The 23153-nt window shown below is 31.0% G+C and overlaps 2 protein-coding genes across 5 annotated transcripts; one reads left to right on the top strand and one right to left on the bottom strand.

Annotated features, from left to right (window-relative positions):
- Positions 1-4750: 4750 nt before the first annotated feature.
- Positions 4751-7655, top strand: LOC145066489 (uncharacterized). Its single transcript, XM_079013760.1, has 4 exons — positions 4751-6549; positions 6631-6819; positions 6887-7003; positions 7109-7655. Exons 1-4 carry the CDS (start codon positions 5182-5184, stop codon positions 7466-7468), a joined length of 2034 nt encoding a protein of 677 aa, XP_078869886.1. The 5' UTR covers positions 4751-5181; the 3' UTR covers positions 7469-7655.
- Positions 7656-11698: 4043 nt separating this feature from the next.
- LOC145069736 (Pentatricopeptide repeat (PPR-like) superfamily protein) lies at positions 11699-14422 on the bottom strand. Of its 4 annotated transcripts, none has more exons than XM_079016687.1 (4): positions 14342-14422; positions 12575-14233; positions 12365-12463; positions 11699-12185 (listed from the first exon to the last, which is right to left on the bottom strand). In XM_079016687.1, the coding sequence occupies exon 2, from the start codon at positions 14137-14139 to the stop codon at positions 12589-12591; it is 1551 nt and encodes a 516-aa protein (XP_078872813.1). In that variant the 5' UTR covers positions 14140-14233; positions 14342-14422; the 3' UTR covers positions 11699-12185; positions 12365-12463; positions 12575-12588. The 4 variants fall into 4 exon arrangements, with proteins under 4 accessions (XP_078872813.1, XP_078872815.1, XP_078872814.1 ...); XM_079016689.1 differs by having other exon boundaries at positions 12575-12920; positions 13083-14416; XM_079016688.1 differs by having other exon boundaries at positions 12575-13517; positions 13605-14416.
- Between the last annotated feature and the right edge of the window lie 8731 nt (positions 14423-23153).

Below are 23153 nucleotides of genomic sequence, written 5' to 3'. Positions count from 1 at the left end.
AATAAATGCTATTTAATTAATACTAGTTATGAAACTCGTATATTATACAGGTTGATTAAAACAAAATGTTAAATACGAATGATCAAACGGGAAGTTTATTGGAATTTGAAATTTGAAATAAGTAAAAATTATGAAAAAAAAAAATTAAAATTATGTTTATTGTCAGACCCGTGTATTAAACGTGTTATTTATAACAAAATATTAAATGCGAAGGTTTAAACTATAAATTTATTTAAAATTGAAATTGAAGTTTGAAATTTGAAATTAATAATCATTATCATATGTTTCATTTATGGAAACTAAATTAATGAAATAAATGATAAATGAAAAATAAATATTTTAAAATTATGACAAAATGACATGTTGCATAATGCATGAAAGAATGACATGTGACAAAAAGATGTTTATTTATTAGGAAGGATTTACATTTACATCAAACAGGAACTTAATAAATAACAAATTAAATGCTACAAGCCTACAATAAATAAATCCAAATTTTCTAACCACCAAAGAACAAGAGCATCAAAATTCCAGTAGCAATTGTTCAAAGTCTAAACCACAAATAAAGGAGAGCATGTCGAAGAACACTTGTTTCTTTCCAATATCCAAACAAACATAGACATTCCAACAATTATTCCTTACCACCACTAAATTTTAGCATTAAAATTTAAAAAACAGTTCTTTCCATCTATAATCATTTACATACAAAATAAAAGAGACAACATTAAGATATATTATTATATTGATAAGATCTATGTAAGAAGGAAAATTGCAGGAAACAACAATGTAGTTTTAGTTTAGTCTTTTTACCAATTTAGTTTTAGTTGTTGTACTTTATTTTTACCCATCAAGATACTTTTATTTACTCAACATACTTGCATTTTATCTACACATAATGGCAACATACTTACATTCTTTACTTACAAAAGTAACAAATGAACAGTTCATTATTGGTAATATTAATATGTAACAAATAAAGTATGTTGCTATTATAGGTAGAAAAATAAGGTATAGTGCAATAATAAATAAAGAAATGATTATATGCCGTCATTATGGGTTAATAAATTCAATGATTAACAAAGTTGAAGTACTTTATCTGCCTCTGTTAAATAACTTAAACTAAATTCAATGATTAAAAGTAATGCTTAATTATTGATAATGGAAAACAGTTTACCTTTTAACCCTTTTTTAACCAAACAAAAATCCTATGTATCATCAATGCAACAACATACCTAAAGTACCACCCATCGATCATATCCTCCTGCATCTTCTTCTCTAGATCATTCTAATGATCATAGGCAAAACGTTTGTTACCAATTGTGTTTTTATTGCTATTATAAAATCTATTTTCACTATCATTTTAGTGATTGCATCTCATCATCGTTGATATGAAAATCCAAATAAACGTATGTCCCTTGTTCGTGATCATCGATTGCAAATTTTGGTTCCTCATGTCTTTGAGACCATGTATTATACCTTTTTTTATGGTACCACCATGTCCATGATTGTTTCTTTAATACTTTTGATGCTAACAACTATCGATAAGCATTATGTATTAAATCACACATTTTAGAATAGACACAAGGGCCATTCCAAACATATTTTAGGCCCAGGACGAGAGAGAACAAAAAAATGGGTCCTTAAAATATACAAATTTCATCAAGTTTTTTATAATAACTCAATAACTGAAAGAAAATTATTTGTACTATTTTCTAAATATAATAATTTTCATAAAAAATTTGGACCCCTTTAAAAAATGGGCCCATAATGGTCGCCCCTATCGCCCACTCTCTAGGCTTGATAGACACCAAAAACAAATTGTAGGTGAAAATCTTCATAAAAAATAAAATACATGCTAATAAATGTGAAAAATAAAGTATTGACTCCGATGTTATTGGATCCAAGACGATTTAATTTTTAAAATATTTACTTTAAGTTTAGCAATTCACATGTGAAACAACAAAGTCCACATGTTTAGCAATAATTGACTTTTTCAATTTAATTATTTTAAATACCCTATTTTAACTAATCTCGTTAGAAAAATGCATATATGATCCCACTAAGATAATAATTAATAAGCACATGTTCTTGCCAATCATGAAAACAAAGTACTCGTTTTAGCTAATCTCTTAACAAGACATAAAAGAACGACAGTACTGCAATTGAAAGTTCTTTTACTAAAATTTGCACATAGGGGTAATTATTAACATAAGCAATCATAAATTCATAATATACTGTCAACAATATTATGTTTATGTTGTTTATAGTCATGATAAAGTATTTATATGTGTAAGATGAATAGTAAACACATTAGATATGATAATTTTAGTAGTGATTTTGAACAAGTTTCGAGTCCCAAATTTTATTTTTGTAGTTGAGGAGAGAAAAAAGAGTTGCATCTCATGTCAACTACCAGAAGTGTCGGCCGCAGACCAAGATAGCCTAGTTGTTAATGTGCACCAAAGAAGTCGAGGAAGCAGCATACGAAACAAACACAAACTAAGCACATATCATATCAAAAAAAGGAAGTTAATTTACCTAAACACCTTCAAGAAACCAAAAACAAATAAAAAGTGGAATAAAAAAAATTAAATTTTACCAAAAAAGAAAAAACAAAATGTTCAAATCCACATGCAATGAATAGGTGCAAATCTTCAGTATTCTTCTTCATTTAGGAGCAACGATCCTAGGAAGTTAGAGAAAAAAATAGATGAGAAAGTGCTAATTGTACACAACTGGAGTGTTTTGATAAAATTTTAACTTGTACATGATAAAGACAAGATAAGTCTCTTCAACCAGCAACAACCATTTCACCTACTCCAATACTCCACACACAAATTTCAAATAAGAAAAACGTAAAGCTAGAAGAAAATCAATGGGATTATGGAATTAAGTGTGCCTTGGTTAGGAATAATAGTCTATCAAATTAATTTGTTATGTTTATAATAAATCAACACACATAGAAACAAATTAAAAGAAGCCCTCTTTCAAAATAATACCAAGAGATTAGATATAAAAATAAAGGAAAATGACTTACAACCCTAACGAAGTTTACAACCCGTTCAGAAAACCCTAATCATGTTTTGTCTGTTCAAGAAAACTCAACGAACTTAATTGTCTAAAAAATCTCAACTAACTTATGTTTTTTTTCAATTCTCAACCGACATCTATTGTTAACATGTGGGTTAACAGAAGACTTTACCGGCTAATGGAAGTAAATGAACAGAAACAGATGACATGGCTTATTACGTGATATTTAAATATCGAGAAAATGACTTATAAGACCAATGGAGTTGAAACCATTCAAAAAACCTCAATCATGTTTTGTCTATTCAAAAAAACTCAACGAACTTAACACTTTGTCTAAAAAACCCAACAAGCTTACGCTTTTGTTCAGTTCTCATTAGAGGCAATTGGATTCATTAGGTGTACAATTAGTTGGCAAATGACATGACATTATATTTAATGATATGGGGTAAATAAATTAGAATTGTCATTTATATATTGATTTAAGGCTTGGAGAAGAGAAAATTAATGGTTATAATGGTCTGGGTATGCTAAGTGTTTAGACTTAGGTAATGAATAATGACTATACATTCATTAGTGATCTTCCAGTTGTGGCATAGTGTATAAGACCTTGTATGTGGTAGCAAGCTGATAGACTAGTAATTGCATGTGTTTATGTTTGTTTAATTTATATGTTGACATATATGGTGGTGGGCTGAGGCGGTCCTGCTTTGCAATAAGCCAAGATACCTGGGCGGGCCATCGGTGTGTTGTAAGTCAGGTGCAGACCAATTGTATGATGTAGGCATGGGAGGCAAACCAGTCCATGACTGAAGGCCGATACTGTAGAGCGGTCCAAGTGTATTGTAGGCCTTGCGAGACGGTCCAGTCAGACTGAAGGCTCATGTGTGCATACATTGTATATATTGTGGTATGTGGTATTTTGAATGAACTCACTAAGCTATGACTTACAGTTGCAAATTAAATGTTTTTTCAAGTATCTTTGATTGTCGTGGGAGGACGAAAATGTGATTATACACATTCATCAACAATATTAGAGTCTCACATTTATCTTACATTGTTATGGTTTTCATATAATTATATTTCTAACAAATGAGTTTTCTTAACTTATGTTTTATGAAAATGGTGTTTTACCTTATTAAAAATAAAAAAAAAAATTATTGGCGAAAATGAGACGTTACATTTATTTAATAAAAATGATTTCAGTTGGGTTGTTAGTGAAAGTGAAATTTTGAATTTTGATGGATTATAATTATATGAAAATAAAAATTATTTTTTTAATAAATAATTGGGTTGTATTAGATTGATAATTTTTAGAGTATACTTCTAAAATAATCGACTCATTAATAAGGCTGTTCTATATCTTATAGTAAATTAAATTATAATTATGAAAATTAATTATTTACAAATGAAAATTTAGATGTATTTGACATGGAACGTCTTTTAAAACTTTTAAGTTGACAAAACACTCAAAACACTACTAAATATTACCTACATCTTATATTAATAGTCCATCTCATATTAATAGTTCATATTTAGTTTTTAATTTGTCCTAAAATAATAACATACATCTAAAAATAAATATATATTTATCATAATACCCTTGTTATTGCTTAAATTAACAATGTAGGTAGTTTTGTGGAACAACTCTAAAAGATTAATCAAGTCACCGAACCGACCCGATTTATGTCGATACACACACGACCCAGTCGTTGTCGGGTGTGAGACGCTGCTCCGCTAACAATGGAAACCCCAAAAGGAAAGATACTGCCAAAGATTGGTAGGTACTAAAGGTCCCCGATAACTCCAAAACATTGTTCTTCAATTCTTTGATCTTTCTTGGGAGTTCGGATTTACCAAGGGTGCCCGATAATCCTCGATTTCTAGCGTTTTACTTAAACCCTGACAATTATCGCCCTGACTTCCACTTCTTCAATCGGATTCACAGTTATCTGGGTTGTAGTTTGGTTAGAATTGTAGCAATCATTTGATTAATTGAATTTTATGTGATTGATCGGTAATATCATCAGTTGATTTTTGAATTGCTTCTTTTCAAATTTTCCGACGATCGCCGAATTTTGATTAATCGAAGTTCTTTGTGATTGATCGGTCATTTTGAGTTCATTTGGTTTAGTTGTCTTGATTTTGCCAACTATGGCCGGTGTAGAAGATAGTGATGCCATGTTGAGTGATGTGGAAGAAGAGGATGACCTTCCGGTGCCTATTGTTATTGGAACTTCACCTTCGACTGAGAATGTGTCGGTTGAGAGATTTCGAGAGGTGGTGGCGGAGCTCGATCGTGAACGACAAGCTCGTGAAGTAGTGGAGAAATCGAAATCGGAATTGCAAGTTTCGTTTAATCGATTGAAAGTTCTGGCACACGAAGCGATCAAAAAGCGCGACGAGACGTCGCGCCAGAGAGATGAACATCTTAGATCAAACGAGAAATTATCTTCAGAGTTGGCTGAAGCTGTTAAGGAAAAAGAAGAGTTATCGAAGCAGTTGGCTGAATTCGTTAAGGAAAAGGACGAATTGTTGAAGCAGAAAGGTGATTTCGCGAAGCAATTAGAGGAATCGGTGAAGGCCAAGGATTCATCTAGGTCTGAGATTCAGACAGCTGCCCAGATGTTGGTAACCGGAATCGATAAAATATCAGGTAAAGTGAATAACTTCAAGAACTTCACGTCCGGAGGATTACCTAGGTCGCAAAAGTACACTGGTTTACCAGCTGTTGCTTATGGAGTGATCGTGAGAACTAATGAGATCGTTGATGAGCTTGTTAGCCAGATAGAATCAACAACCAAGTCAAGGAATCAAGCTAGAGAGCAAATGGAACAGAGGAATTACGAGATCGCCATTGAAGTATCAGAGCTTGAAGCTTCAATCAGTAGGCTCAGAGAGGACGTGTCAAAGAGAGATTCCGTTCTTGAAAGTTTAAAGAAATCAATGGAGGAGAAAGACGAGATGATATCAGAATTAGAAAACGAGTTGAATGAGAAGCAAGATTTATCAAGTGAATATGGTAATAAGTTGAGGGTTTTGGAATCACGTATGGATTCACAAAAACCATTACTTGTTGATCAACTGAATCACGTTTCAAAGATACATGACCAGATTTGCAGTATCATCAAGATAATCAATGGTAACAACAAAGAACAATCAGATTTATCAGATTCCTTGTTTCTTCCACAAGAAACAGACATAGAGGAGAATATACGAGCCTCTTTAGCTGGAATGGAATCCATAAGTGAATTAAGTTCACTTCTTTTGGAAAAAACAAAGGATTTGGTAGTGGAAAAAACCCGAGAAGTGAAAACTCTAAACGAAAAAGTTACTCAGTTATCAAAGGAGAAAGAGCATATCGGGTCCTTACTAAAGAGTGCTTTATCAAGAAGAATGTCATCCGATCTTTCTTCAAAAACCAATGAGCTGTTTAAAGTTGCAGAAAACGGATTAAAAGAATCCGGAATTAATTACAAGTTCAATGAAACTCTTACAGAGGATGATGAAATATATAATTTGGTTAGTATCTCATCATCATCATTACTTTCACAAAATCTTTTTTTTTTTTTTTTGGTTAAAATGGGTATCTTGTATACACAGGCTGGTGCTCTTGAGAACATCATAAAACAATCTCAGCTTGAGATAATCGAACTCCAGCATACTGTTGATGAACTAAGGGCAGAGTCAAGTTTACTTAATGAACATGTTGAAGCTCAAAGGAAGGAGCTTTTGCAAAGGAAACAAGAGGTGGAAGAACTTGAAGAAAAGGAGAGAATAGCAAATGAAAATGTAAGCATGTTGCTATGAATTTGTGATTGAGAATCAATCACATTGATGATATTGTTATGTGGTGTAGGTTGAAGGGCTTATGATGGATATTGCTGCAGCTGAAGAGGAGATTGCTAGATGGAAAGTAGCAGCACAACAGGAAGCTGCAGCAGGGAAAGGTGTTGAACATGAGTATGTATCACAGGTATGCTTTAAAAAAAAAAAAAAAAAGATCTTGATTTGATTATATCATATTATAATTTATGAATCAATAAACTGAATATTACACAAAAAAAAAAAAAAAAAAAAGTTGTCTAGAATACGTAAAGAATTGGAAGAAGCAAAGCAAGTTGTGATGGAATCAGAGAAGAAGATAAAATTGAAAGAGGAAACAGCAGGTGCTGCAATGGCAGCAAGAGATGCAGCTGAGACATCATTAAAATTAGCAGACACACGGGCAACTCGATTGAGGGAGAGGATTGAAGAGTTGACTAGTCAACTTGAACAACTTGATACACGAAAAAATTCAACCAATAAAAATAGGCCACGATACGTATGCTGGCCTTGGGAATGGCTCGGGTTGGACCCTGTGGGAGTGGGACCCACCCGCCAGCCGGACATGCCTCGGAATGGTGTAAATGAAATGGAGCTTTCTGAACCTCTTCTCTGAGGGCATTTTTGTCCTTTTGGTTAGTTTTTCTTTTTTTCTCTATACACTCGAAATGAATAGGTTTTATGAATTTTTTTTAGTTTACTGTATAGAAGATATGAATTTGGACAATTTATATGATTTTTGGTGATTATTTTTTCCTTTTGTAAATGAATTTGAATTGAATTTATTGTGGGGTTTTTTCTTTTGTGATTTGTGTCCTTTGCATATCTGAGAAAGATCGAGAGAGTGAATATCTTTCAGATTGTAAACCTGTCAAGAATTAACAAGAAAGATTAGAAAAATAGGGTTTTGAAAAAAAGGGCTCACATTTCTTGTTTTTTGGTGGATTATTGAGTTTCGCACGAGAAAAACGAAAGCCAAAAGGAGATGGTTGAACATTAAAGAGATGAATGAAATAAAATTATATTTTTTATTAAAAAAATATATTTGGACAATTGGGCCTATTTAGCGTGTTGGGAAATAAAATAATTTTACATATATTTAATGTGGGTATATGTTAACTCAAGGACCATATCCAAAATAAAAACAAACCACAAGGATCATGCAAAAACAAGTCATAAATCCTAACAAGATGTGAAATTGGGTTATTTGACTTATTAATATGAAAATAATTTTAAAGGATCAAAATATGTTCGTAAGTAACTCTCTTTCATGTGCAAGTGCAAATAACATAATTTCATTAGTTTTTTTTTTTTTTTTTTTTGAACGACTAACATAAATCTATTACTTATGTTAATTAAGTATTAGGCCTAACAAAGTATATTTGGACAATCGGGCCTATTTAGCGTGTTGGGTCTAATAAAAGAATTTGATCCATCAAGTATTATGTATTCAGCTCATCTAATGAAGTTGGGCTTCTTAGTGTTGGGTTTATTTCAAGGTTGGACATTGTGTAGAACTTGGTGTCACCTATAATGCTACTTGGAATTTAAATGGTCATTCACCTATTTTATTCTTTTAATGACCATTGTTTGATTTAAGTCTGACCTAGTCCGGTCAGATAAAAATGTCTTACTTGGTCAGATCAATATGGGTCAGCGTGTTTGATATATGGAATAAGACCATGAGACTTTGTCAGCATCCTCTGACTCGGTAAGTGAAATGAAAGTAGTTGACTCCTCTTTGTTTTCTTCACAGTTTTTCCCTTTGCATCACACATCCATTGACATTCCAGCTACCATAAAACCAAACATATATATGCCCTGTTCACGCACACAAGAACCAGGAAACCCACCACAAACACCATAACCCATGTTCATCCTTTTAACCCCAACCAAAAAATCGCATTTTCATGAGAGAGAATGAGAGGGGAGCACCCTTTTACCTGTTGATCGAGTTCAGGAGGATTGAAATTTGAGATCGATTGAAGTTGAGATTTGTAGTCACCTAGCTGTTCTTCCCACCAGTAAGGAACAGAAGTTGAGATTTGTAGTGGTGGTGCTATCATGGTCGATGGTTCAGGGAGGCATGGAAGTGCCCTGTAAAAGAGCTGCAACTTTTTTATGGAGATTGGGTGATGTCCCATTCTCTCTCTAGAATTGAATGAAAGGGAAAGTAAAGAGAGAATAAAGGGTATGTATTAATTTATTAAAAGGAGGTTGAAAATACCACCGAATGATGTGATTGGGTTCTTTACATGTCCATTACATTTAGCTATATTATTGTTTTTAAAATAAATAAAATTTATTGTTCCTTAAAAGTGTTAATTTTTAAATGATATAGAGGTAATTCATGCATTACATTTGGAAATTTTATTTATTTAATGATATTTGTCAAAGTTAAATTTACATACAAAAAGATATATATTAGCTGACATAAATAAAATAAAAGGGTAAAATTGTCATTTTTCTCATTCAGCACAGTCAGTCAGAAATATAATCATGGTTTCAATCAGAAACAGATGCAGTCAAAGCTTCTGACTCGGACAGATCTTAGGACAGTAACTACCTTCTGACTCGGACAGATCTTAGGACAGTAACTACCAAACAGCCCCTAAGTATTTCACATGGTCTAAATTGAAGGATTAGTATGTGCAAGTGTGTTTGTGTATGTGTGTGTGAGAGGAGTGAGTGAGTGAGACTTTCACTTCTAGGGTTTGCCTTTCATTCTGTAAGACATATGGGAGGAGAATAGAGATGAAGAAGAGAGGGAAAGCTTCATTTCATTGGGAAACTTGAAATTAATGGTATTTGATTGTTCTTGATGAATCTTCTTCAGATTACATTTGGGGAATCAGATAAGGCATCTCCTCCTTCCTCTTGAAGCTTTGGTTTTAAGGTTTGAAACTCCAATAGAGGATAACCGATTGATCTCTCTAATTCAAAATTGATGGATTATTTGGTGAATCGAAGATGTTTACATTTTACACATGTATTCTAATGTCTTACTTTCAATTCAATGAAGAAATAATGCGAGTTTTTGATGTTAAGATGATGATAATTGTAAAAACCTTTAATTTTAACATTAAATCGGGATTGTAGTATTAAATGATATTTAGATTAGTGTTAAAACAATGTTTTGATGCTTTGAATCAAACTTGAGCATTAAAATTGATTTGTATGGCTATTTGGTGTTAAAAAGTGCAAAATCCTAGAGTTCTATAAAAAAAAATAGAGTTTGCTATGACCTTGAATTTCCGAACGACTGAAAACTCTCTCAAGATGGTCCTAAAGAACGATGAATTAGAAAAAGCAAATGTTTAAAATACATGGGATAGGAATTTGCTCATATGGATATATAGTGGCATAATTTCGGAATGATGCAATTACAATTTCAATTGATCATCCGAGATATTATTGTATAATTTTTGAATGATGCAATTATAATTTCAAAAGTATGTACGATTAAGGATAATTAATGAATCAAATCTCTACAAGTAGATTTCTTTGTTCTAGTTATCTTTGTTATATATTTCATTATGCATCCCTTCTTATGTAGAAATATTAGCAAGAATGTTTTTTCTTCAATAACACTCACTGAAATAATAATGAAAATTTATGATGCCTTCTTAATTATAATATACAACAATTTTAAACGTTGTAAATAAATAGGGATGTTCTAGGTGTGGTTTAGGGTCAAAATTGTACAAACTATATCGCAAAAATTTTAGATTTTCAGAAATCATAAACCACAAACTATATCGCGGAAATTTTAAATAACAGGCATGTGGTCCTAACGGTTTTTGTTGTTAGATGTTCAGAAATATGTAAATTTAACCAAATGTTAATAGATTTTTAATTTTTATATTTACTAATAAAACAAGAAACAAGAAATCTTATAGAGGTTAATCTTAGACATCTTAGAGCACTAGTACCCTTCAATGCAATCTTAGTAGTTTTAGACCACTAATACCCTCCAATGCAATCTTCTTTATTCCCATTTTATCCAATTAGTATAAGACCGCAAACTTGAATGGTTAAGAAGGTTCTTGACGAAACTGATGATGAATTTTCAATAAATGTTTAGTGAGAAAAAAGTGTTCTTTCTATTTTATTTCGTTAAATATAGTTTATTCTTCTAATATACATTATAATTTTTAATTAGATAACACTGTAAAAATTTATAAATCATGTGTATTTTGAGTTTGGGATACTTTTGTCATTGGGAATGAATTTAATTCCATTCCTTTGTTTATTCCTTCCTACCAAACATGGATTAATGATTAATTTCATTGCAATAGAGTAACCAAACATGACATAGGAATGGTAATGATCCATTCCATTATCTCCTCCATTCCATTACCTCGTCTATTTCATTCCCTTGTCATTTCATTCCATCATACCAAATAGACCCTAAATATGCATTAACCAAAAAAAATCATTAAATTCGAATTTGTAGCCATCAACACCCCATTTCTAATTTCCACTCTTATTACGAACCAGATAAAAATTGAATTTCCAAAAACATATATCATGAAAGTTTTATAGATAGTTGTGTTTCTTTGTAGATCATCTTGAATCGCCTTAAACAAAGTAATGAGAAGAAGTCAGATTGGATTAAAATATTTCAGCACGATCAATCCATCCATATGTCATCATTTGTTCGTTTTGTCTTAAAATTTCACCATTCATTTTACGGGGAACAGTTAAGTAATGCCGATTGTTTGTAGATCATCCCAAGTTGCAAAGTTTTGATGGTTTGATATAATATCACTACTTACAAGGAGTATTAGAACATGGATGCTCATGGCTTTCAAAAAAAGATATATAACACATAATGAAAAACAAATAACACGTGTCAAACATTATGGAATTAAAGTATAAACAAATGACATCATGGAATTCTTTTTTAAAAAAGAAAAATACAAAATTACAATTGAACATTTTAGAGCTCATTTTGTGGCTACATATTTACATCAAACTAAGTTTAGATATTCAAATGTTTCATCAATCTCTACCCTATCCAAATGATTTTACAAAACTTTTTAAACTCACATTTCTCATTATTAAAATCCAACTTGGAAATTGTTTTCCATTTGTTTCATAAAATGCTTATGAACATCTTATTGTCTCATTCAAGTGCTTCAGGGCCCATTTGTTACACATGACAAGACAAAACATAACATAGCAGACTGTTAGTCTTGTACTGTGTTTGGCATGCATTGGACTAGAACACAGAGATTAATACCAATGGTGGAACGAGAGGGGGCAATGACTCACTCTCGACTTCTCGTATGTGCAAAAGACGTAAATGCCCCTCCTCATTTAACGAGCACCTAATACAAATTGAAAATAGTTACAACTTAAATTATCGGTTGTTGTTAGTTCATAAATAGCCAATCAAATTCAAATTTAGTTTATGATCATGAACAATCGAATCTCTAATTCATTCTTTTATCTTAAAGACTAAAACCATTTCATAATTTGCAAACAAAATATGAAGATACATGATTACCTTGGTCAACAACTTGAAGTCAATTGGAAAGATGATGAGACTTTGAAGTGGCATATCAACTCTACTCATATGCCCAACTTCAAATCAAAATATTTCAACCTGAAATTTCATGTGGAAAAGATTATCATGATACGAATTTTAAAGATATTATTATCGACATATAAAGAAATTCATGGAAGGGTGATAATTGATAATTGATAAAGTAGAAACCTTTTTTCCAATACTTATATGCCATATGCATGTTTTGAATGGATGGATTTAACAAGAGTCTCTGAAAGATCTGTGTCAAGAGTAAAACCCTTATTCATCATCTCATCCCACACATTACAAGCCAATGAAAGCTTCTTTTCATGTACAAGTCCTCTAATAATCAATCTAAATGTCACTTCATCTGGATACAAATCTTCAACTTTCATCTTCTCAAACAAATCCATAGCTTCACTTACCCTAAAACCCTTACAAAACCCACCAATAATCGCATTATAACAAACAACATCAGGCTTAATCCCATCTTTCACCATATCACAAAAGATATCATAACCCATTGATATTCTCCCTGTTTTACACATATGATCAATATAAGTTGTATATAATACACGATCAGGTGACAACCCCATTTCTGTCATTTTATCATAAAGCTTCTTTGCCACATTAAAATCACCTTCTCTTAGAAAAGATTTAATCAAAATGGTAAAAGTAACAACATCTGGAAGAATACCTTGAATGCCCATTTCTTTAAATAACTCATACGCCTTCATAGTGTTGTGGGGCCCTTTACAAAGAGCTTTAATGATTGTGTTGTAAGATACAACATCAACCATGCCTTTCACTTCCATCTTTCTCACCATTAACATGTATGCCTTTTCTATTCGATTCACTTTGCAAAAACCTTTGATGATTTGGTTGTAACTATAACTATCAAGCTTCATACCACTTCTCTCCATACTCTTCATTAGCTTTTCAGCTTCTTCTAACATCAGTTCATCACAATAATAATTCAAAAACATGTTGTAAGTAACCAAATCAGGTGGACACCCGTTTCTTCTCATAAAGCTTTTGATTGCTAGTGCTTTATTAAGGCAACCAGCTTTACAAAACCCATGAATAAGAACATTGTACACTTGTGTGCTGAAGGAAAGTTTCATGAAACCTACTGTTAATTCATAAGCTAAGTCAACTTTTCCAACATTACATAAACCCAATACAAGAGCTCTACAAGCATTGGAATCTGGTTTTATACCTTTTCGGATCATTTCATGCCACATTTCAACAGCTTCATTGAACTTTTTAGCCCTCATTAGACCGTTTATAACAGTGGTGTAGCTCACAACATCAGGTTCTTTACCCTTCTCGACCATGTTTGTCAACACTGTTAAAGCTATGTCCACTGAGCTTTCAGAACAGAGAACATTTAAATACATATTGTATGCCCACATATCAGGCACAGCTCCTATTCTATTCATGTCTTTTAAAAGTTTATCAATCAATCTAAAGTCTTTAACTTTACATAAACCACATATAAACCTTGAGTATGTGAATGAGTTTAAAGAATACCCTTTTGGAATCATGGCATCGTAATACAGTTCCACTAATTCGAAACGTGAATGACATACCAAAACGCCAATGATACGGTTGTAGTCAATGCTGAAAACTCGACAATCTGATTGAGACATTTTGTCGAACACTTGGAGGGCTTTGTCTATGAGACCAGTTTTAACGTAGTTTGATATGAGGGAACGGTATATGAGCCGATGTCTACCAAGAGCTCTATACATATCCAACTGGGTATCTCAAGATATACATATCATCAGATTGAGTGAACTCCGAGCATGAAAACAAACTCGGAGATGAATATGCTCAGATGGTGAACTGTAAAAGCAGAAAAGAATCGGAATGTAGAATTACAAGACCGATTTGTCTTGTTTAGTTGCAAATGCACACACGAAACACAGACGCACTGAAAGAAATGTGAGATACCTGGTCGGCCGTGGAGTAGACGGCGAACGAGAGAGAAGGAGAGAGAAGAGAAACATCGATGGACTCGGATACTGAATTCATATGGGTTAAGGTATGTGGGCTTTATGTTTGGGCCTATATATATAATATGCCTAATAGGAACTTAATAAAATTTTTGTCATCCAGTTTTAATTATATAATATTAGTTTATAATCCGGAAACTACGGTTATAAAATTAATAAAAATTTTATAATAAAAATATATAATTATTAATTAGTTATTTTAAATAAATCATTTTAAATAAATTATTAATTAAGAGATATATATATCAAACTTTTAAAGTTATTATAACTTCAAATTTAACATATAATTAGAAAATGTAAATTTAAATTTTAAAATGAGTTGTCTAATATATCTAAATGACACATGGCATAATATTAATGAGGAGTTGTATTAGAGTGACACTTGACAAAATAAGATTAAAACTATTCATTTATTAGAATAGGGATTAACTCAAAAGCACGCATGACCTAAAATACGTTTTCGGATCTGTCCCCAAAAAAGTCTAAAATCATACCGATCTAAAATAATATTGGACCAATAAATAAATAAATAATGGATTGTTCAGAGATCGGTCCTAAAAAAGATTGGTTTTGTTTCCAGACTAACCCAAGTCTAAATAAGATCAGAAGCCAAAGTTCATATACATATCATTTTTGTGTTGGTTACATATTTGTTAATGACAAATTACCAAAATTCTTCTTTTTATTTCTTTTATTGATTTTCAGTGTATCATTTTAGTAAATCTTAATGATCATTTTGGTGTTAATAACACATTTGTTAATGAAAAAACTTAAAACCAAAATCAAAAAACCTAAAAATAACGAAATCAAACTGAATTAAACTTTCAAAACTTAATCGAAAAGGTACACATCAAGACAGTGAGACCAGAATTTAATCGAAACAAGCCTAGGACCATCAATATGCATCTCTACTCAAAAGTTGAGACTCAAACCTAAATTTGATCTCAAACTTGGAATATGGTTTTTAAGTTTGGTTTGGGCTCGAACAACTGAACAAGTTCCTAGAGCTTGGTAGACTCTCCAACTTTATGATCAAGTGGTGACACAAAGAGATATATTGTACTTTGAAAACGTCAACATAATGTTGGTGAGTTCACTTGTTATTATAATATATTTTAGGATATTTTATTAATCCTAATCTATTATATTAACTAGTCGAAGGCATCCCTCTAGGTAGTCGGTTCCTTAAGGTTTTAGGGTTGTATTACCATGAGCCCCATAATAGACGTTGGGACTAATAATTTCCTCTACACGACGCTTCATCGGACGTTGAATGTTACTTATATATAATAAAGAAAGTTATCATGTCAGGATTGTAGTTAGCAATCGTAGGTGGGGTGTCAATCTCATATAGATCTATACATATCTTCCTGACTCTCGTAAGATTAACAATTATCAGGTCGGGGTAGTCGAATTTTAATCAGGCTAAGGATGAATAATAAAATCTTACTAACACATTAACCTTAGGTATTTTATCTTTTCTGTAACTCTTTTACTTAGTAACTCCAATAATTATCACAATATAATTTTTTTACTTTATATTTGATATATATATATATATATATATATATATATATATATATATATATATATATATATATATATATAGGGTTACATTAATGTGAGACAGCCTAATTTTGTGAGACCGTGAGACGCAATCCTAGCCACTCATTTATTAGATAAAACAAAAACATTTTTAAATTGCAAAATAATTGAAAATTTTTGAATTTTTTTTTTCAATATTATTTTCGGAATATATATTTTCCAAAAAAAAAATACAAAAAAATATATTCTTTACATATTTTAGTAGAATATTTAGAATATTCTACATATCTGTCAAATCTAATAGAATATTCTAAACATTCTAAAAATCATATTAGAATATGTACAATGTAATATTCTATTAGAATATTTCACGTGTTTTTCATAAAAAAATTATTTTTTTAATATTTTTTAATTTTTTTTTTAATTTTTTAAGGTAATTAAAGTTCCGAAAATAATAATTTAAAAAAGAATTTTTGGATTTTTCCTTTTATTTTGAATTTTAAAATTATTTTTAGATTTGGTCTCACGGTCTCACAAAATTAGCATGGTCTCAAATGAACCCAAACCAATATATATATATATATATATATATATAATATATATATATATATATATATATATATATATATATATATATATATATATGTTCAAGTTTATTTGAGACCATGCTAATTTTGTGAGACCGTGAGACCAAATCTAAAAATAATTTTAAAATGAAAAATAAAAGGAAAAATCCAAAAATTCTTTTTTAAATTAATATTTTAGGAACTTTAATTACCTTAAAAAATAATAAAATAATAAATAATAAAAAAATTACCATTTTTTTAAAAAGACGTGAAATATTCTAATACAATATTACACTATAAATATTCTAATGTGATTTTTAGAATATTAGAATATTATACTAGATTTTTCATATATGTAGAATATTCTATTATTCTACTAGAATATGTAAAAAAAATTATTTATTTTTTATTATTATTTATTTATTTATTGGTATTTTTATTTTTTTTTTTGGAAAATATAAATTCCAAAAATATATTTGAAAAAAAAAATCGAAAATTTTCAATTATTTTGCATATTAAAAATATTTTTTGATTTATCTACCAAATGAATGACTACGTTTGCGTCTCACGGTCTCACTAAATTAGGTTGTCTCACATGAACCTAACCATATATATATATATATATATATATATATATATATATATATATATATATATATATCATAATTATCTTTGTGTATGTGTGTGTGTGTGTATATATATATATATGTGTATATATATATATATATATATATATATATATATATATATATACACACCCTAATTATGATTGATTTGAAAATAGGATATTTGGGCAGAGTAACAACTAAGTACAGTGCATATATATATATATATATATATATATATATATATATATATATATATATATATATATATATATATATATATATATATAATGGACCAACATTACTTTTAGGTACTATGTTATCTTATGAATTTAGCAAGTATATAATATCTAGGAAATATCTTTTCCTAGACCATTGGGCATCATAACTCTTAGGCATAATATCATAGCTTACAACTACGCAGAGTATCTATGGTTACATTATCCTGAGGTTTCATGTTTTATAACAACTTATATATATATATATATATATATATATATATATATATATATATATATATATATATATATAACTTTTAAAATTGTAAATTGGGTCCGTGAAGTCACCCTTAACATGTGAGACCGCTGATGTAGGGTTAAATAGGGCTTGGGAATTCGGGGATCACCTAGGGTAGTAACCAATTTGAGATCAGAGAGAGAGAAAGAGAGAGAGAGAGAGAGAGAGAGAGAGAGAGATTGATTCGGAGAAAGTTGTGCAGAAATGGTTATGCACCGCCTTCTATTTATATGTATGAATTTGGGGTGCGCGCGATGCAAAGATTCGTGTATGTCACGCGTGATCATCGTGGCTCCATCGAGAGGTTGTCACGTGTCACCTCCCCACTTGGCCACGTGTCTCGCAATCTACTCGAATCCGGTGTTAGGTGCGTGACAGGCATATGCGCGCACGTCGCGCGCACGAAATGATTTTGTAAAAATTATAACTCTTTCATGCGAGCTTCGATATAAGCTCTCTTTATATCTTTGTGATGATCTCAAGGAATACTACAACTCTCCTTTTGGTTGTTTTAGCTAGTTTTAACATTAATTTTTGTGCCTAACAGTGGTAAAAATAAATGATTTTACAAAAATCATATCTCTCTCATACGGATCCCGTTTTCGACATTCTTTGTTGTAATGCTCGCATATTCGGGCTAGTCAATGTAGAGATAATAAGCGTTAAAAATGATTTTTTATAGAAAATTATCTATGATAAATAATCTTAACCAATGTAACAGTTAGAGTCAACAATTTTTACCTATATGACGTAATAAAGAAGAATTATATGAATATTACGTGTTTCATGATTATTTTAATATAATAAAATAGGAAAAATCAGCCGAATCGCTCATAAATCGTAAAAATAAATGCACCGAAACATATATATATATATATATATATATATATATATATATATATATAATGCACGTCTTCCCGATCCCGAAAATATAAATTTCATAGAAACCCAACTCCGCATTAATTAGATATGATTTTTATAACTAAGATAATGGGGATTGGAAGTTGGGTTAATTGTTTGATGATTAAACATAATAATTATATTATTGTGGGCTAAAAACCTTATGTACTCACCAGGATTCCCAACCTGACCCACTCAGTGTATTTGTATTACATGTATCGATACGAAGACGCATTACACTGAGAGATTAATGGAGATGTAAAGCATTAGTGTAAATGAATATAAGATATGTTTATGCTTATGTTTTTGTATTAACGATGACATCTCAATGTTTTAATATAAATAAAATACATTTCTTCGGAAATGCTTTGATAATATTATTATCATGTTTTTCTAGGAACAAATTCCACAATACTACTTTTCAAAAGGATACTCTGATTTTTAAATAAACATAAATAAAATTTTCAAAATGATCATGAATTTGGGGATGTCACATTTGTCCTAAAGTTTATATCTTAAGGAGAACTATGACTCTCCTTTTTGCACTTTTAGTCAAAACTTAACCAATCTCTAAGTACGGTTTTGATGTAATTAATTTTAATTACGCGATTGATTTTTATTTTTACTTAATCCATAACTCTTTCATTTGGAGTCGGATTTTTACGAATCTTATATCATTGGGATCACGTCAACGAATACTTTCTAAATACGTTAACCATTTTAAAAAGATTGTAAAACTTTTTGAACATTTATTTTTGAGCCTAACAATCGATTTAATTATAAATGTAACAACATATTTGATTTTTATTATCTCATAAATCAAATATTACAATATTAAGCTATTATATTTATTTCATACTATCTCCTAACGATGATCAGTGACAGAATCTTCTCGGTTGTCACAATTTGATCATACTAAGTCATTGAAATTAATTCAACAAGTTAATGAGTGTATTTGATCATATTAAGCCATTGAAATGATTGGACTTAATCTAGTGGCAATGCTTTAAACTCATATTTGGTCATCAGATGTCGACTCACGTGGCCTAGGTCAAGTCAAATTTGACTCGATCGGGTCAAAGGATGTGAATCGAACTTGTTTTGTTTGTAATTTGTAATTCAACTTCATGTAACACCTTCCTTTAGAAACAAAAATTATGTTGTGACTTTTATTGATGATGCATCTAGATATTGGTATGACTATTTGCTACATTCATCAACCTCTCGTGCGACCTAAGCCCTCCAGCCAAAGTCGTTGAAGTGGCGTTCTTAGAATTGGTTTTGGATCCATATTTTGTGTAATTTGAAGATAGTGACGACATGGTGATTACTTGACACAATCGACGGACAAAAATATCTTTTGTGTGGCATAAAGATCGTACATCTGCCCTTGTTTTGAGGGATTGTGAACAATATACCTTATTTGACTCATACTATAATCCTTCTATTTTGGGTTTGTCAAATCTTTGTCATCATACTCCATGTCTTTTTGTTATGATATCCTGTTGGTATATACGTAAGAGCTCCATTTTTGTAACAGGTAGATTTTGATAATTAAAAGTTATAGTTAAAACTCTCTTTAAAATTCTTCATTTACCTTCATGGATCATTGGTCTTTGTGGTTTTTGAAGTGTTCTATTTATCATTAATCATGGTGGCTCGTTCCTTTATGATTAATCCAATTGGCTAAAATTTTCACGAATTAGTGTTGTGGAATTCTTCTCCTTTTATTTATTCATCAAGTTTGGTCTAGGAAAAGTTAAACAGGCAAAGATAAACAAACCATTTCGACTATGTTACAATCTTGAAATTCCTAAACTAAAAAATGTAATAAGAAAAAAATTAGACCCAAACACGTAAAAGTATATTGCCAAGTCATCACTCCACAAGGTCACCTTTTGTCATATTTTCAAATGAGAGCATGCATCTAGTTTGAATAAATAAAACAACTCTTAATATACCATGTTTTCTCTAATATAAAAACTGATGTTTCTAAAATTTTGAATTACGTAGAGTTGATTAAAAATGTTAAGCTTCGTTTTTTAGATTTTAAGGTCATCCACATCAGTACAATGTCACTAATATTTTAATCGTGTCACATTAGCTTTGTAATGACTATTCACATCAGTGCAATAACACTCATCTTTTAAAAGTGGTCATTACTGCCACATCAACAATTACTTTTTATATATATATATATATATATATATATATATATATATATATATATTCAATAATAAATAAACATAAATTTAATTACTATAATTAAATAATAGTTTTTAAAATAAAATAACAAAAGAATAATAAATATTAAATTTATTTTACTTTATTAATTATTTAAATATTAAGATGTTAAAAAAACATGAATTACAAAACGAATATTACAATATTAAATTTTCTTCATCTCCAGATCAATTCCAAATCTCTTCAATCAAATCTGTTTGTAATTGGTGATTTATGGATCTATTACGAATTTTTGCATGACTCCGAAGATACACTTCATATGAGAGAAGACGACTTCGAGAAATTTCAGACCTAAATATATTAAAATTAACATTATTATCTGTATGATCAAATTTAAGAATATGTGAATCATGTTCATATTCTACAATCATAATGTGCATAATGACACATGCTTTCATTATTTCTCCATTTATTTCATTGCAATACATCGTAACGCCCGTAGATCTGGGCTAGTAAATTTAGAGACGATAAACGTCAAAAATGACTTTTTGATAGAAGAGTGTTTAGATTGAATAATCATAACCAGGTTGTAGTATATGTCACAAGGTTTCCGTGCATATAAAGAACGTCGAAATACGAGTTATAACGAAGAAGTTATGACCTGTTGAAGTTTCGCGACAGAACCTGCACGACGCAGCGCGACGTAAATAGTGAATTTACGTTAGAGCGATATTTGGCCTTATCAATCTAATGAAAGTCGTATAATACGTTAAACCGAGAGTGTGCATGAAAAGAACGCCCAAATCTGACTTCGTATGAAGAAGTTATGATTTTCCGAAGTTTCGACTTAGCAGTATGCAGCCCAAATACTCGATTTGAGATCGAGCGGTTTTTAGCTGAAACAATCTAAATGAGAATCGAAGATCTCATCAATGGTAGTGCAACGATAAAAAGACAGACGAAAACGGAGTTCTAATGAAGGAGTTATGAATTTCGAACAGAGTTTTCCTATCCCGGCCTACTAAAAATAATATAATAAAAATAAACTCAAAATTAGCCAACGGAGTCTAACAAGAGTTGTAGAGCATAATCTCACCTACGCGTGGATATAAAGAACGTCGAAAACAGAGCTCATATGCGAAAATTATGAATTTATGAAGTTCGGGGCGCGAACCTCAAGGCTGTGTCAGAGCTCACGAGGTGAGCATTAGTGACTTACGAGGGAAGCAGATGATGGACGTCTTCCAGGGAAAATGGCCATGACGAACGCCATGACGTATCGAGCTCACAAGGTGAGCATATGCTAAGTAGTTATCGCTGTCCAAATTTCAATAGCGGTCACATGCCGCTATTTGAAATCGCGGTTATCGCGGTGGTATAGTAGTGGTATAGCGGTTATTTAATATTATGTATAATTTATATTATATATTTATACAAAATTTATATATTAGATTATTAATACTATATGGAATTAATATCATAAAAAATCATATAAAAACATAACATAATCTATATATAATATTCTAATATAGTTATATGGAAACTAAAAAGTGTCAAAATGTCATTACAGCTCAAGTCGTTTGTGGTTTCTAAGTACTGAAACAGACGAGAAAAGGAAGTTGTCATTTGTTGATTTGTAATTTGTAATTAACTATATTTATTATTTGGACTTATTAAGACAAAAAGTGTAGTGGACTAGTTAAAAAAATGAGGATTTAATATTGAAATAACACATAATTGTTTTTTTCTTTCTCAAAGTAGCCTAATATGTACGAAATTGTAAAAGCGGGTGTAGCGTCGCTATAGCGTTGATGAGTTTCGCGGCAAATAGCGGCCAATAGCGCCGCTAATAGCGTCACCGCTATTTGTAAACGCTATTTCAAAATAGCGGTTCAGTAACACCGCAAAACGCTATAGCACAGCTATAGCGCGCTATTGATAGCATAGAGCATATGTGGCTCACGAGGTGAACCTAGCATTTTTTCCCTATAAATAGAATTCAAGGGGCAGCCGATTTTGGTTGCTCATCTCTTACTCTCCCACTCCCGATACTCTCTCTAAGCCCTATTTAATACCCCCGATGCCCCGGTATCATTCCCGAGACCCGAAGCGAGTCCTGAAGCCCAAAGATCCAGAGAAGAAAAGAGTTTCCGAGCTGAAGCTCTTCCTGCGAGAAGCTCGGTGTGTGAAGATCTTCCAGATTTACCGAAGAGTTGCTACTTAAAAAGTCGTAGTGTTGTCCGATCATCTTCTGATCAAGTGAGTGTATAATTACTTTCTTCTAACACATAAATACGAAGCATTCTCTATAAAATATGTGTTGTGTGTTTATATGTTATGTGTTATTTGAAATGAGTATTGATTGAATGTTTTATACATGTTTTATGTTGTATATATACATATTTTTATCTACAAAGATGTTGGGTAGAGCATG

This window comes from Lactuca serriola, chromosome 8 (assembly GCF_051521515.1).
Source record: "Lactuca serriola cultivar US96UC23 chromosome 8, Lser_US96UC23_V15, whole genome shotgun sequence".
Lineage (NCBI taxonomy): Eukaryota > Viridiplantae > Streptophyta > Magnoliopsida > Asterales > Asteraceae > Lactuca > Lactuca serriola.
The sequence above is the reverse complement of the archived record's forward strand: the minus strand, read 5'-3'. Positions and strand labels throughout refer to the sequence as shown.

Bases quoted from the DNA above. Each gene is read 5' to 3' on its own strand.
- LOC145066489 (XM_079013760.1), top strand. From the start codon at position 5,182: ATGGCCGGTGTAGAAGATAGTGATGCCATGTTGAGTGATGTGGAAGAA. The intron at 6,550-6,630 runs GTTAGTATCTCA...TTGTATACACAG, and splicing joins ATGATGAAATATATAATTTG to GCTGGTGCTCTTGAGAACAT. The intron at 7,004-7,108 runs GTATGCTTTAAA...AAAAAAAAAAAG, and splicing joins AACATGAGTATGTATCACAG to TTGTCTAGAATACGTAAAGA.
- LOC145069736 (XM_079016687.1), bottom strand. From the start codon at position 14,139: ATGTATAGAGCTCTTGGTAGACATCGGCTCATATACCGTTCCCTCATA.